Source organism: Pezoporus occidentalis, unplaced genomic scaffold (assembly GCF_034315485.1).
Source record: "Pezoporus occidentalis ecotype Australia unplaced genomic scaffold, CSIRO_AGI_Poc_V1 ctg159, whole genome shotgun sequence".
In the NCBI taxonomy this organism is placed as follows: Eukaryota; Metazoa; Chordata; class Aves; order Psittaciformes; family Psittacidae; genus Pezoporus; species Pezoporus occidentalis.
This window is the reverse complement of record NW_026913415.1, coordinates 574823-589714: the sequence shown is the minus strand read 5'-3', so window position 1 is coordinate 589714 and position 14892 is coordinate 574823. Positions and strand designations below refer to the sequence as shown.

At 48.0% G+C, this 14892-nt stretch overlaps 1 protein-coding gene across 1 annotated transcript in view; it reads right to left on the bottom strand.

Annotated features, from left to right (window-relative positions):
• Window positions 1-14892, bottom strand: part of ARIH1 (ariadne RBR E3 ubiquitin protein ligase 1) — a 59721-nt gene that overhangs the window by 22958 nt on the left and 21871 nt on the right. Inside the window, exons 2-3 of the mRNA XM_062612126.1 lie at window positions 11635-11702; window positions 3829-3973 (exon numbers count right to left, since the gene is read on the bottom strand). Of these exons, the coding sequence (XP_062468110.1) occupies window positions 3829-3973; window positions 11635-11702 (213 nt within the window). The remainder of the gene's footprint in view (window positions 1-3828; window positions 3974-11634; window positions 11703-14892) is intronic.

Sequence of the window (14892 nt, the reverse complement as noted above, 5' to 3'; positions counted from 1 at the left end):
TTCAAATCCATTGCTGAGTCAGCTAACAAAGTACCTGATGTTCCAGAGATGCTGCTGTGGCCAAGTGACACTCCCAGGACTTGCAGAGTTATGGTAGAAAAGCCCCAACATCTGTAACTTTAAGGATGCCGAGAGCACACAACCGTGCTTTGCCTAGAAATGTTGGACCAGATGATCGTTGAGGTTCCTTCCAACCTGGGATTCAATGATTCTGTGACCCTGAAGACAGCACTGACTTTTCCCCGTGATGGGAAGAAAGCACAGAGGAGGGGATCATCACTTAATGAACCTAAATACTGCTGCAGCAAGCGCACACAAGGAAGCACTGAAGAACTCAGGTAAGAATGCATCCTACAGGTTATTTCAGGCAATGAAAACCTTAGCTAAATGCCCATATGCAAGGCAGGCACCACGCTTTCTCCCAGGCTGCAAAGAATTCAGAGCTCTCTGTCAACTCTTTACTTTGAGGGAGTTCCCAATTATTTTTGGCTAAGCTGACAGTAGATGTCAAGGGAGCGAGCACAAAGGTCTCATTAAAGCATCACGCGGAACAGTGCATTGCCGCAGCGACAGCTCTGCTCTCACTGGATCCATAACCCATCACCTGCTCTCCCTGCAAAGGCAGGTGCTAGAGAGGGTCCAGAGAAGGGCCACAAAAATGCTCTAAGGGCTGGAGCAGCTCTGCTGTGAAGAAAGGCTGAGAGAGCTGGGGTTGTTCAGCCCGGAGAAGGCTCCAGGGAGACCTTATTGTAGCCTTTCAGTACTTAAAAGGGGCCTGTAAGAAACATAGGAAGAGACTTTTCAGTAGGATCTGTTGTGATGGGATGAGGGGTGATGGTTTTAAACTGAAGGAGGAGATTCAGGCTGGATATGAGGAAGAAATTCCTTACACTGAGGGTAAAACACCGGCACAGGTTGCCCAGCGAGGTGGTGGATGCCCCATCCCTGGAGACACTCAAGGCCAGGCTGGATGTGGTTCTGGGCAACCTCATCTAGTTGACGATGTCCCTGCTCATTGGAGGGGGTTGGAACAGGATGAGCTTTGAAGGTCCCTTCCAACCCAAACCATTCTATGACTCTATGGTTGATTCTAGCAGCAGCATGTTGACATTCCGTACCTGCCCCTGCTTTTCCGGTACCATCCAAGTGATCAAAGAAGGTATTGGCTGCTCCAAGATGTGTTTGCCATGACGGCCTCACTCAGCAGGAGCACTGACAGACTAAGTCAACCTCAGAACAAACAGACAGTTTGGACAAGAGTACAATGTTCCCTGAACACCCCAACTTTGCTCTCAAACAGGACCAGAAGGGCGAGATGGAAGGGAGGAGGGCGGCAAAGCCATGACCCTCCCAGTTCCCATCCTCACCAACACGGGTTTCACATAAAACAACTGGAGCTTGATACTGGTTCATGGTGACACAGAAGGACTAAGAGTTCTCCTTCAGCGTTCAGCTACCACGATGCAGGCTCAAGGAGAGCACCAATGCCTTGGCTGGCAGGTGCTTCCCAAAACCTCCAAACACAGTTCTTTAGAGGTGACTCTATTTCTGTTGTAAGTGCTTCAAAAGGCAGATAAACACCACCTGCAATGACCCTACAGGAGGGTGAAGAGTCAAGACTCTTACATTCCTGTAATAGCTGTACACTAACATTCCTTAACAGGCACAGCTCCATAGTCTGAGCTTGCCATAGGCTGAAAGGGCCTCTTGGAGAATGGAAATACAGCTTTTTCTGGGAAGGGGGGGAAAGGCTGACCACTGCAAGAGGGTTTAAAAGCTGAGCTTTTAGGTTAGGGACTGAGCATAACTTACTGTAGAATTTGTAATTCACACTGACAAAAGCAGATTTAAAACAGATTTCAAACCAGAAGGCTTATGGTCACCTTAGACACAGACACTACAGATGCTGGCCTCTTACAGAAGAAACAATAGTTTCAGTAATGCTCCAACATTGATGGATGCCAGTGAAACAGAGGATCCCCTCTGCTGTGTCTTGACTGAGCACCAACAATGCCCCTGCTCACTGCAGCATCTCCCTGCTCCAGCTATGAAACTGCTTTTCTCACAGCTGGCCCACTGCTATTTTCAACGTGCTGTTTGACTGACAGACCAAAGGTATCAGTGTGCTTTGTGCAGATCTGCCCAGCAGCACATGCACCCCAGGCAGAGGAGGTGCCCCTCAGCTCTGAGCACGGGGCATGTTCCTGCCACCCAGCACCTAGGGTGAAAAGATGAGAATATATTAAGAAAGTGAAATCTAAGTTTTAAGTTTCCAAGAGAACCTTCTGAAGGGAAGAACAATGTATTAAGAGGGTGCTGAGGCGCTGGCACAGGGTGCCCAGAGAAGCTGTGGCTGCCCCATCCCTGGCAGTGTTCAAGGCCAGGTTGGACACAGGGGCTTGGAGCAAGCTGCTCTAGTGGAAGGGGTCCCTGCCCATGGCAGGGGTTGGGACTGGATGAACTTTAAGGTCTCTCCCAACCCAAAGCAGTCTGGGATTCTCCAAAATCTAGATTTGAATTTCCCTGGGATGGGCATTCAGATGCTCAAGATGTCTCCTCCCATATTTCCCCCTCCAAATAAAATTCTCATCTTTCTTTTTCAAAGTACCTCTTTATACAAAGCAAGAAACAATTCTCCATTGCATGTGCTCTCTAAAAAAGGAAGTCAGTGCACACAAGCTGCAAAAGAAGACACACAAAGTCTTCCGGCTCAAGAGCAATGGTGATCTTAACATTGAGAACCCTAGCAGCCTGAAACTGGGCTTTCCTCTCCTCTGCCTGCTCCAGAGCAAGGGAAAGGCTACAGCACTTGATACAGGGCCACTCAGAAACCCTAAAGGTCATAATGGTTTCCATTCTTGCTGAAAAGCAAGCTCATAAAACACACCCAGAGCACAAGTGGAACCTTATGTAAGGGGTGCTTTAAAGGTCAGGCAGACGTTAAAGCATTGCAGGGGAGGGTCAGGACAGCTCCACCAGGAACAGTAGGTTCCAATAAAGGAAGAATTCCTCCTGCATGTCAGCGCCCTGCCTTTTGGCACAGCCACAGATGAACTCTTCCACTCATCTCATTTTCTTCCAGGATCTCCCATCATTATGTCCTGCCCCTGGAAAGCCAAGGCAAGCTGCTGGCCTGTACAAAAGGCAGCAGAAGCCTGGACCTCCCATTAGTGCATGGGGAAGTACAGTGTGTGTGAACAGCTGCAGAACCAAAGAATCCTCATCACCCATCTCACCAGAAACTGAAATTCTTCATTTAGAGCCTCAGCAAGTCCTTCTACCCTCCTCTTCTCTGATGAAGAAGGTATTGCGCAAACACAAGAGAGATTCAAAGAGAGAGATCCAAAGATACCCTTATTGGTTTTGTATTCCAACCTGTACAACCTCATAGATATTTCTACTCCTCCTCAGTTTCTCTAGGCTTCCTGGCTTGATTACCTGGTAGCATTATTTACTACTTTTATAAGAAGGGATAATCACTTCACTTGAAATACAATCCCATGTGGGGTAAACTACTACTGTTTGAGATTTGCTTTAGAGACACATCATAAGAACTAAAGGGAACACTGAAGTACTAGATAATGTGGTGGGGTGACCACACTTGGATCACCTGCAGCACACAAGACAAAGTTTACCGCATTAAAAAACAACCTTGAGCATCATGTTTTAAGGCATATACTATCAATTAGAGGATTTAATCAACAAAAGAAGTGAAATCTCAGCTTCATTTCAAAGGCTTTCTTAAAATACTGCTGGAGACGGCCTTGCAGACATGCACCCAAAACGTTTTCTGGCAGCAGCATGGGGAGTCACTGGTCAGGTACTCACCGAGTTGGGGTAATTCAGGTAGCAGATCTGACAAGGCATATCCTGGGCTGATGACCTGGTGTTCATCTGGCGCGTTCGAGACTTTTTACTTGGATTAATTACATGACACTCTGCAAAGAGCTTCTCCAAGTTGCCATCGAAGTACCTGCAGGACCCACACAAGACAATGAGGGTTTAAGTACGGCCCTGTAAGTCTTTTTTCAAATGCTGTTTGGGAGTTAAACGTGCATTAAATGTACAAGGTTGGGTTTGGTATTTCAAAGACCCCCAGCCCTGCTACTTGCTCCAAACTCCTCACTACACAGCTCTGAGCACAGAGGCAGGTATTCGACACCTCCATCACTGCAGAGATCTGGCTTGAATTGCACACTCCTGAAAATTCAGGTACCTTCGATACTTCTGTTGCATTTCAAGTAATTCATGATTCTCCACGGTGATTGCTTTATATTATAACTCCAGGAAACTAGAGCAAGAACGTCCTACTTCATAGTCCAGGCATCAGGACCCTTCTTAAAGCACAAGCCTGATGCCCCCAAGTTCAAGTCTCTTTTCAGCTTAAGTCTTCCATTCTTCCCTAATATTCTGATCATTAAAACATGAAAGAGGAGGCAGGAGGCAGCAATCAGTCACAGTCTGTGATTCAGCAGGTCCCTAGTTCCTGTACTTCCTGCTTCCTTCCATGTCCTCAGTTTACTTTAAGTGTGTCTCAAAGAGGTCCTGACTTAATTTTGGCACTTCCTCCTCTGATCTAAGGAGAAATAGGTCAGCAGAGACAAATACTCAGCTAAGCTGATCTAGCATTTACACACGGTCACCATCTCCCATTGAGGCACTGCCCTTCACGCACTTCAGTCACCTCCATGGTTTGGGAACCACTGCTGCGAGGTGTCGGCTCCCATCTCCAGTTAAGACCAGAGAGCAATTTCCCACTGAACACCCTGCTCAAAGCCTACACAGTCCATCTCTTGGGCCAAAACTTGAGCCATTTGAGTATCATTTGTCTCTGGTCAGCCTGAGCTATTTTAACATCCTCCTAAGAAAATATCATTCCAGGTATTCATGGAAAGCAGCATGCAAGATTGGCTGGGAAGGAGATAAAAGACCACTTTTTTTCTATTTCATATTCCCTTAAGAAAACCAACAGTGGTTTGGGCTACCGGCTGACTTAAAGCTCCTCAGCTTGGTGAGGAGGACCAGATTTGACACTCATTACAGGCAGGTCACCCTCCTCCCAGCATCAAGACACCACGTACCTTCCTCCAACTGGCAGCGAACTAATCCAATCTGACCATTAACCAGCTAACCTGCCCTGTACATACATCCCCCATTCAAATCCCGGAAACAAGTCATTCCCTCACAGCAACAGCAAGTTAAATCCAAAAAAGGAAGCACCTCCCTAGAACCCCCCCACATTTGACCATAGTGCAGTGACTTGAAGACCAGCAGATTTATTCCCAGCGGACACCTGTCCTTGTAGCTAAGGCAAGGCTGAGATTAGTCTTTACAAGACACGTATTTAAACTCACCACAAACCAGACAGAATGATAACAACAATAGAACAGAACCCGCTGTCCATCAACAGACAGAAGAAATCCAGGACTTCCTGTTGGGGAATGAAGTTACCGGGGGTGTCTCAGTGATGCAGGACGAGGCCCTGTACACAACATCTAACCAAAGCACCCCTGCAGTATTCCCCAGAAGTCCCAAATCCATAGCAGAACTACCAACAAGACTGGCCTTCAATTCAAAAGGGTTTAGTTCACTGCTGGTTCCTTGATGCAGTTTCACATCCTTTGGATCTTAATTTCCAAGACACTGCATTTTGAAGCTGGTGGTGAATTCTGGCCCAGCAGCATACACGAGGCTTTGCCACTGTTCTTCAACCTTAGCACAGCGACTCAACTCGGCCAGGTTATTTTGTGTGCCTTCAGGATTACTTATCTCTAGAAACCTTTAGCAAATGAATTCAGGGCAGTCCCAAGCAGCCAAACAGCCGGGTGTGATGTTTGCAAAGAAGACAGTGCAAGACAAATGCTGTGACACAACTCGAACACCAGCAATTGTAGCCAGCTGAATGCATCCCATATTCTTTTCCATCTCTGTGTTGATGAGACCTATCATGACACTTTGTACCACTTCCATTGCTAGGATCCTCCCAGCTGCCTGGATTTTTCCTGTACTGTGCCTGCTTGAATCCTCCTCTGAACCAAATGTCTCCAAATAGGTTTGTGCCAAGTCATTCATTAACACTACCAAACACTCATCCCAAAAGCAACTGATAAGGGGATTACTAGGAGGTTCCAGCTAGTCTGCTCCTTCCCTTCTGAGCAAAGTAGATCTATAGACAACATGCTCATAGCTGAACCCAGTGAATGCCCCACATTTTACATAAAATAATTGCATGTTACCATCTCTGCTGTGAAATGTGTGAGAAAAATCCCTTAATTCCCTCACTTCCTTTACAACTCCAGGGGTTTTGATTTTTCTTCAAGTTCTCACCATTAAATGGCTGCTTCTTGGTAGCTCAGTCCTTATTTTTCACTTAGGGAGAAGCGGGGCACCTTTAACAGCCTTTTAAATCCTCTGCCCTCTTTGCAATGTAGATACTCACTGGTTCCAGCACTTATGATACTTGGGAAATGTTATGGTCTAGTCAACCAATATTATACTCTTTGCTCAATATAGCTGACTTCAACAACTGCCTTTATTAGTTTTGCCAAATTCACTCTCCATCACAAAGTTGTTTTCTCTGCTATTTTCAAATGAATAGACACACCAGTGAGTTATTTTCAAGTTCTTCTATCATTTCTTCACTGCTTACCAACACCAAGTCCATAATAGCACCGAGTCTTTCTGGCACAGGGATCAAGCTGTCAGCTTCTTTATTTCCTCCCGCTGTCAGTAACTGCCTGATCACAATTTTCTAGACATAATCAAGTCCTATCCAAGGAGTATCAAAGATAAAAAGCCTTTTCACTGGGATAAAAGCTTCTAGTACGCACTTTGGGATATTTACTTTAGTGAAAGCGCATTTGTGAATGTCACAGAATTGGTGTATTTGCAGTAAAAGACATCTTCAAACCAAAAGGTATCTTCCTGCCTGCCATACACAACTTTTCACCTGCTCAGACTCTGCTGAGTAGTTTTAAGCACTTATTTGCCCAAAGGAAAGCAGACAACCAGGTATCTATAGAGAAAAGTCACGCCTCGGATGCAAGAGGCAACCTGGGCTAGAGCAAAGGCACCAGGGCCATGCTGGCACCGGTCTCTGCTCAAAGGGAACGGAGACAAGCAGCCACTAAGGTACACACATCCAAGGGACTGCAATACCTCTGCCTGTACCCCCAGGGATCAAATCAGACCTTGGGCTACATGCTGACATACGTTTCTTTTTAGGAAGTGACCAGAGGAAGGCACGTAAAGCAGGAGAGCTGCATTTCAGCCTCTTCATCATGAGGAGGTTCATTCCCAAAACTGCCCTCAGGAGGCCCAGATGCTACCAGCCATAGTAAAAGCTAAAGCACTTCCTTCACTTATTGCTGAGGTTACCTGATCAATCCATACCTCGTTGTCTCCAGTCCCTATTAACCATGCTTGTAAGGCACAGGGAAACATACTGTTTCATATCTCTAGTTTCCAAAACACGTGCAGCAGATCAGAAGCTGAACTCAGTAGTTCCTCACTACCCACTCACATCCTGCCAACAAACCCACCCCACACACCAATCCTGCTTTCAGACACAGGTGAGTAACTCGTGTTTCACCAGAGGGATGGGGCAGTTTGTCAGTTGGGGCTATTACTTCACTGTAAGTGGAATAAATACCTCTAACACATCTGTCCTCTTCACAACACCATGCAATTACCCCATGACAAAGCAGGCACGGACACAACCTGCTTATTAAAAATATGCATGACAATACTAAAACCAAACAGCAATACACAGTTTTCATGGTTCAAAACATGGAAATTTCCCTCACACAAGCTCAGGCCTCACCACACTCAACGCTTATCAGAAAAGAGGCCACTTATCTGCTTTACTACAGCCAAAGGGTGATAAGGTGCCTGTTCAGTCACGCTGACTCAGGGTAAATAGACACAGTAAATACACAACATGAAGCAACTGAGCTCAAGCTCTGACTTGGTGTGAAATCGAGCACCAAAAACTGCACCCAAACATTACATCTCAGCAAACATGAAACACACCCAGACTGCAGGCAACAACAGGAATGTCCTGGGAAGGCTTCCTAATGGTTATTAAAAGAGGCCAAATGCAACTGTTGAGTTGAATTTGAGAGAGTAGTTCAACAGTTTAAAGTGAAAGTCACGCAAGAAAAAAAAGCCATTGCTGGGGTCATACACTGCAGACAGTGAATGGACAGCATTATGTTCAAGTAAAACCTACGTTCTGGGGCTTAAATAGTGCTCAAAGTTATTTTCTTGCCGGAGGAGAGCTGCCTCTGCCCCTCACCGTGAACATCTCCCAGTGCCTTTCAGTTCCTTCGCATTAACACAAAGCTACTGCAAGATCTGCTGGACATGCACAAAGCCAAGCAAGTCTCGAAAGTTATCTCTGTTGTGGAAGAATAACCAAGTCTAAATTTGGCATTAATCAGCTTGTGGTCTTTGTCTAAATGAGAACAACCTCTTAATATAAAAAGGAGATGAAAAAAGGTGAGGCGTAGGTGTAGCATCATGGCATCATGTCCAAAGAAGGCCATGGAGATGCTGCAAGGGCTGGAGCAGCTCTGCTCTGGAGCCAGGCCGAGAGAGCTGGGCTGGGGCAGCCTGGACAAGAGAAGGCTCCTGAAGGGGAGACCTGAGAGCAGCTCCAGTGCCTGAAGGGGCTGCAGGAAACCTGGAGAGGGGCTTGGGACAAGGGATGGAGGGACAGGCCAAGGGGAATGGCTTGAACCTGCCAGAGGGGAGACTGAGATGAGCTCTTAGGCAGAAGCTCTTCCCTGTGAGGGTGCTGAGGCGCTGGCACAGGGTGCCCAGAGAAGCTGTGGCTGCCCCATCCCTGGCAGTGCTCAAGGCCAGGTTGGACACAGGGGCTTGGAGCAAGCTGCTCTAGTGGAAGGTGTCCCTGCCCGTGGCAAGGGGGTTGGAATTAGAAGATCTTTAAGGTCCCTTCAACCCAAACCATTCCATGATTCCATGATTTCCAGCTCCATCACTATTTCAAACAGTTTCACATCCTGGCTGCTGAAGTGAGCACCCACCTCCCACTCCTGCCTTCACCTCTTACTGCAGCAGTCATAGAACCTTCCTGGGCACCAAGAGCCAGCTCTCTCCTGCTTTACCACAGCAGAGCATCAGTGGAACACTGCAAAGGGCTCTGTGGAAGCTGTTTGGTGAAAAATTGACAGAAAGCAGCACCAACTACTTGAGAGAGAGTGTTCTGGCATTTTTCTAACACGAAAGGACATAATCAGCACCAGAAGTGTGAGTTGTGTACAATAGGTCTGCACAAGTAAGGGTCAGATACTACATTACTCACCGGAGAAGTCCTATAGAATTAAGATAAGTATTTTAATGAATATGTACCAGGGGTAAATGTTGACCTGTTGACTCTGTACATATTTATATGTACTTAAAAGTGTTCTGCTTGGAAACTGGGAAAACCTTCCCGATAACACCTCCCTTCGAGGTGCTGACGCCCCTATCACAAAAAGACCCCCAGCCCCATTTTATTGTTTTAATTGATGACAGCCTTAAACAAGCTCCCAGTGAGAAGGGGAAAGGCCTACAGAAGGGGTGACATTTCAGCACACTCACGTCAAGGTTATCTCAAAGGTAGCCAAGGAGAGTGAACTTTAGCCTGACCAAAAGAACCAGCACAAGAAACTCAAACAACAGAAGTGAACTGACCTATGTTACAGGGAAGGAACTAAATCAGAATGCTTAACAGTGGCAGTGCAAGTTAAACAGCCTCAATGTGACTGTATTTCTAACTCAAAGAGTTCATACTTCCAACATTAACTCAAAGAGGGCAATCTTGGGAAAATAAAGTAACAGAAAGCTTTAAAAAGTGCAATCACCTCAGAAAAAAAAAAAACAACCAAAACCCAACAAATTAGGCCAAATAAAACATAAAAGACACCTCTGAGCATAATCAGTAACCAAAGACGTTACACAAAGAGGGCTACAGGAGTCCTAAATCCATTATTCTACCAGAGCAGGAATATTTAAACTCCAAAACTATCCACTAGCAGACTGAGTATCTGTTGCTCTTCCACACTTGCACCCTGCATGGAGGAGTACCAAACTACCAGGGCTCAGCAAAGAGCTGCATTTGACATTTCAAAAGTACTACCAACAAGAGTTTCTGTTCTACAGACCACAGACACCTGTCTTCTCGTGCCTGAGCACCAGGCAAAGGAAAAAGGGACCGAAAGTCAAACAGTCCTACCAGACACTGAGTCCTTCTGCCCTCACTGCAATCTGCCCTGTGCTGCACACCCAGTGCTGCCCCTCTGCTGCATGAAGGGGAGACCCCCCCTGCAGCCCTGATCCAGCTCTGGGGCAGCAGCACAAGAGGGACGTGGAGCTGTTGGAGCGAGGCCAGAGGAGGCCATGGAGATGCTGCGAGGGCTGGAGCAGCTCTGCTCTGGAGCCAGGCTGAGAGAGCTGGGCTGGGGCAGCCTGGACAAGAGAAGGCTCCTGAAGGGGAGACCTGAGAGCAGCTCCAGTGCCTGAAGGGGCTGCAGGAAACCTGGAGAGGGGCTTGGGACAAGGGATGTAGGGACAGGCCAAGGGGAATGGCTTGAACCTGCCCAAGGGGAGACTGAGATGAGCTCTTAGGCAGAAGCTCTTCCCTGTGAGGGTGCTGAGGCGCTGGCACAGGGTGCCCAGAGAAGCTGTGGCTGCCCCATCCCTGGCAGTGTTCAAGGCCAGGTTGGACACAGGGGCTTGGAGCAAGCTGCTCTAGTGGAAGGGGTCCCTGCCCATGGCAGGGGTTGGAGCTGGGAGATCTTTAAGGTCCCTTCAACCCAAATCGTTCCGTGATTCCATGATTTGTATCTCTTAGCACTCGTTCAGACCAGCAAAGACCACCTGTACCACCTTTAATGCTCCTTCTGGTCCAGACTAATTCTCCTCCCAGGTTCTACAAGTAAACCAAATTCTCCAGCTCCCTCACACTCTCTCCAAGAGGAACAGTGGCATTGAAATACCCAAATGCATTACCACTGTAGCTGGATTTGGCTCCATTGTGAAATAACAAACTATAAAATATATCTTTAGCAGTAACATTCCCCAGGAGCTGGGAATCAAACATGAGAAACAACCATAAACTGCTCTGCTATGAGGGGAAGAGGCAAAATTCAAGCCATTACTTACACACACTAAAAAAAACCCAGAGCTGCAAAGGTAAAAACAGGGCAGATGTACTTCACCAGTACCCTTCATTAGCCAAGAACAGTTCAGTCACAGCAAGACTATCACATATGTCAGGAACACACACACACCATGACACACAAGAGCAACTGAACCCAAATTTGGAGGAGCTGCAAGGTGACAGGAACCTGGTCCTTTCTCCAGAGCTTGTTTTGACCATGCTGTGCCTGTGTTTCAACTGGAAGCAGCCCTTCCTCTATTGGGCAAGTAACTTCCACAACTTCTCTGACACCTAATAGATATGAATAATATTAAACCAAGGAGTCACTCTCAGAAAGGAGCTAAAGGAGCTTACACAAGAGATCCTCCTGCCATACACTGTGCAGTCATCCAGTCTCACATTAACCTGGTAATAAACATTTCTTGCAGGTCTCAAGTGCAATGTGGCCACATGCTACGAGTGCTGCTTACCTCTCCATCAGCTTCTCTTTGTCCCAGTTGAAATGGCTAAGCAGGATTCGGGTGATGGTCGCTGGATTCTAGAGAAAGAGAAGACAAGAAATAATTGAGTAACAACTCCACGTCCTGTGTGCTTACACAGTGTGTGTAAAGTGCCATAGGGAAGGCTAATTGCCATCCCTCCTACCCATTTCTGCCACAGCCTCCACACTACTTGCAGAACAAGTATGGTCCTGGTTTGCCCCAGCCCCGACCACTGAGCTGGGCCGAAAGCTCTACCCGAACAGAACTGACTGCCAGTGTAAGACAATGTCCTTTGAGGTCCCCAGGTATTCCTGAAGCACCCCAAGATCCAGAAAACACTATGTGATTATACAACTAAAACCAGGAAATACAGCCTAGAAAAATTAGGAATAGGACCAAAACAAAATGATTTTCACCAGGTACAAGTTTTTCTTCAAACTAAATCTGTATCACCAGCCAAGGGTTTGGTTACATGAGCTGAGAGCTGGAACAAACCACATATGCTTGAGCTCCACGCTTTAGCTCCCCAAATCCGGACTCTCAGAGCTCAGTTTTCGGACCATTTACATGCACGAGAGGCAGCAGCCAGTGCCCTGTGAGGGCCTGCGTGTCCTTTGCCATTTGACACCAAAATGGAAGTTCCCCTTAGGGCAGATTGTCAATGGACACTGTGAAGCTGTTGAAAAAGTAGGACATGAACCAGCAATGTGATTTTCTGAGCCCGCAGGCTACAGCTACAGCTTGAAGCTGTCAAAAGCCAGTGCTGCCACCCCAAGAGGCAATTCCCACCCCATCCTTGCACATCCCACGCTCACCAGACCATGCTCACACAGCCAGCTTACGCTGCAATGCTGCACATTACTGCTTTAGAAGACATTTTGTCTTCTTTTCCTCTAAGCTGTCTTCGCACTGAAGCAGTTTCCTCATCTGTCTGGCTGCCTTACCATGCCCTCAGCAGCACCAGCACAAGGTAGAGGGCAGGAGGGGACAGCATCTTGCAGAAGCGGCACCAACAAAATAAAGCCCAAGGGTCAAAATGTAAGCACAATGAACCAGTCTTCTTGTTTATACCATAAAAAAAGTGACACTTCTCTCCTTCTGCACTGTCTTTTATAACCATAGAATCTCAGACTGGTTTGGGTTGAAGGGACCTTAAAGCTCGCCCAGCTCCAACCCCTGCCACAGGCAGGGACCCCTTCCACTAGAGCAGCTTGCTCCAAGCCCCTGTGTCCAACCTGCCCTTGAACACTGCCAGGGATGGGGCAGCCAAAGCTTCTCTGGGCACCCTGTGCCAGCGCCTCAGCACCCTCACAGGGAAGAGCTTCTGCCTAAGAGCTCAGCTCAGTCTCCCCTCGGGCAGGTTCAAGCCATTCCCCTTGGCCTGTCCCAAGCCCCTCTCCAGGTTTCCTGCAGCCCCTTCAGGCACTGGAGCTGCTCTCAGGTCTCCCCTTCAGGAGCCTTCTCTTGTCCAGGCTGCCCCAGCCCAGCTCTCTCAGCCTGGCTCCAGAGCAGAGCTGCTCCAGCCCTCACAGCATCTGCCAGTCCAGCTTGTTTAAGGACAAATTAAGCAATTTTTCCAGCTTAAAAACCCACGTGAACAAAAGCAGCTTTAGAAAGGTTAGACCAGATCCCTGATGCAGTCCATGTGGATCCCCATAAGTAGCTGGGACAGTAAATCCAATACACAGCACGAGGCAGAACAAAACAGAAACCGGTATTGCCAAGCTGTTGTCACAGGGCAGTCACAGCCCATCGTGGAACCAGGCTCCAAGGTAACATGGATCCCAGCTCCCACCTGGAACCACACAGGTGGAGCCACGCATCCTTGGGCATCACAAGCAGCAAGGAGCACCCCGACCTTCCCCACAGGCACAGGAGTAGGGATCACGGCACTGCAGCTGCTGCTAAGGAGGAATCCCACTTCAGGGTGGATTCACCCTACATTCCCTTGCATGGCAAACAGCAAGGGTGCAGCTCCAGGATGGAATTACTTTCCCCCTTCTTTACAGCTCTCAGCCAAAGCAGCAAGCTGATACACCACAGATACATGGAGTTTATAGCCTGAGGCAGGGTGAGAGGCCCTTGGGGCAATAGGATGGTGCTTGCATGGGTTGTGTCTCCTCGGGAGCTGCACCCTCAACTTCTGCCCTGGCCATGGGGACAAGCAGCACTCTGCCCAGCCAACACTGCTCAAGCTGCAGCAGCCAGGCAGGAATGATGCCAACCCAACACCGGACCCCATTTAAAGAGAAGAGAAGAAAAAGAAAAGAGATCAAGTAAAAGCTTCCTGATAGGATCACTCGCTGATCCCACCCAGCACTGCAGACACAGGGAAGCAGCTGAACTGCTTCATGTCGGTCCTGCCACCAAGCAGCTGTATGGGAACTTAAGGGTCTCCTTCACCAAAAGGCTGGTCCAGCTTCAGAAAAGAGGCCAGCAGCCTCTTTCAGGGCCTTAGATTTGGATCTTTCCTGTATTTAGGTCTCCACCACATCTTTTCCTGTAATACCATTGGAATGATACAGGAGTGCCTAAAGGGGCTCTCAGTGGCTCACAAACACGCACGTTCCTCGAGCAAATGAATACAAAACGAAAATATACTTTAGGCAACAAGCAGCTCGTGGCTCCAGATTCCCTCGGTTATGCTGATACCAGCTCCTATAGGCAGCACAACATCCCGTTTGTAAAGGATATCCATGGTCTAGGACAAGTCTTGCCTAAGCCCCGGGGGTCTCTGGCTAAATGTGCCCCACAAGCATCATGTTCAGGTCTCCCTACGTAACCCTTCCAGCTCGCCCACACCTATGAAGCACAGGACACCCCTGCCATGCTCCGGAGCTATGAGGTTCAGGCAGTCAAACACACAGCCCTACCCAAACACAAGGATGCCTCACTCAGCCCAGAGAGCACAGAATCACAGCCTGGTTTGTGCTGCTCACCCAGCCCCAACCCCTGCCATGGGCAGGGACACCTTCCACTAGAGCAGCTTGCTCCAACCCCTGTGTCCCACCTGGCCTTGAGCACTGCCAGGGATGGGGCAGCCACAGCTTCTCTGGGCACCCTGTGCCAGCTGTACAAAACCAGACATGTTCTTCATTTCTCAAGCAACAGCTTGAGGATTGCTGCAAGTCTTGTCCTCTTTTCTGCCTCAGCAGCCCACCTGGCCACTGTACTAACGCTTCTGGGAATACCCATTCATCACTTAACAGTCTAACAGTAAACAGAGGTGGTCTCTGGCTGACTTTT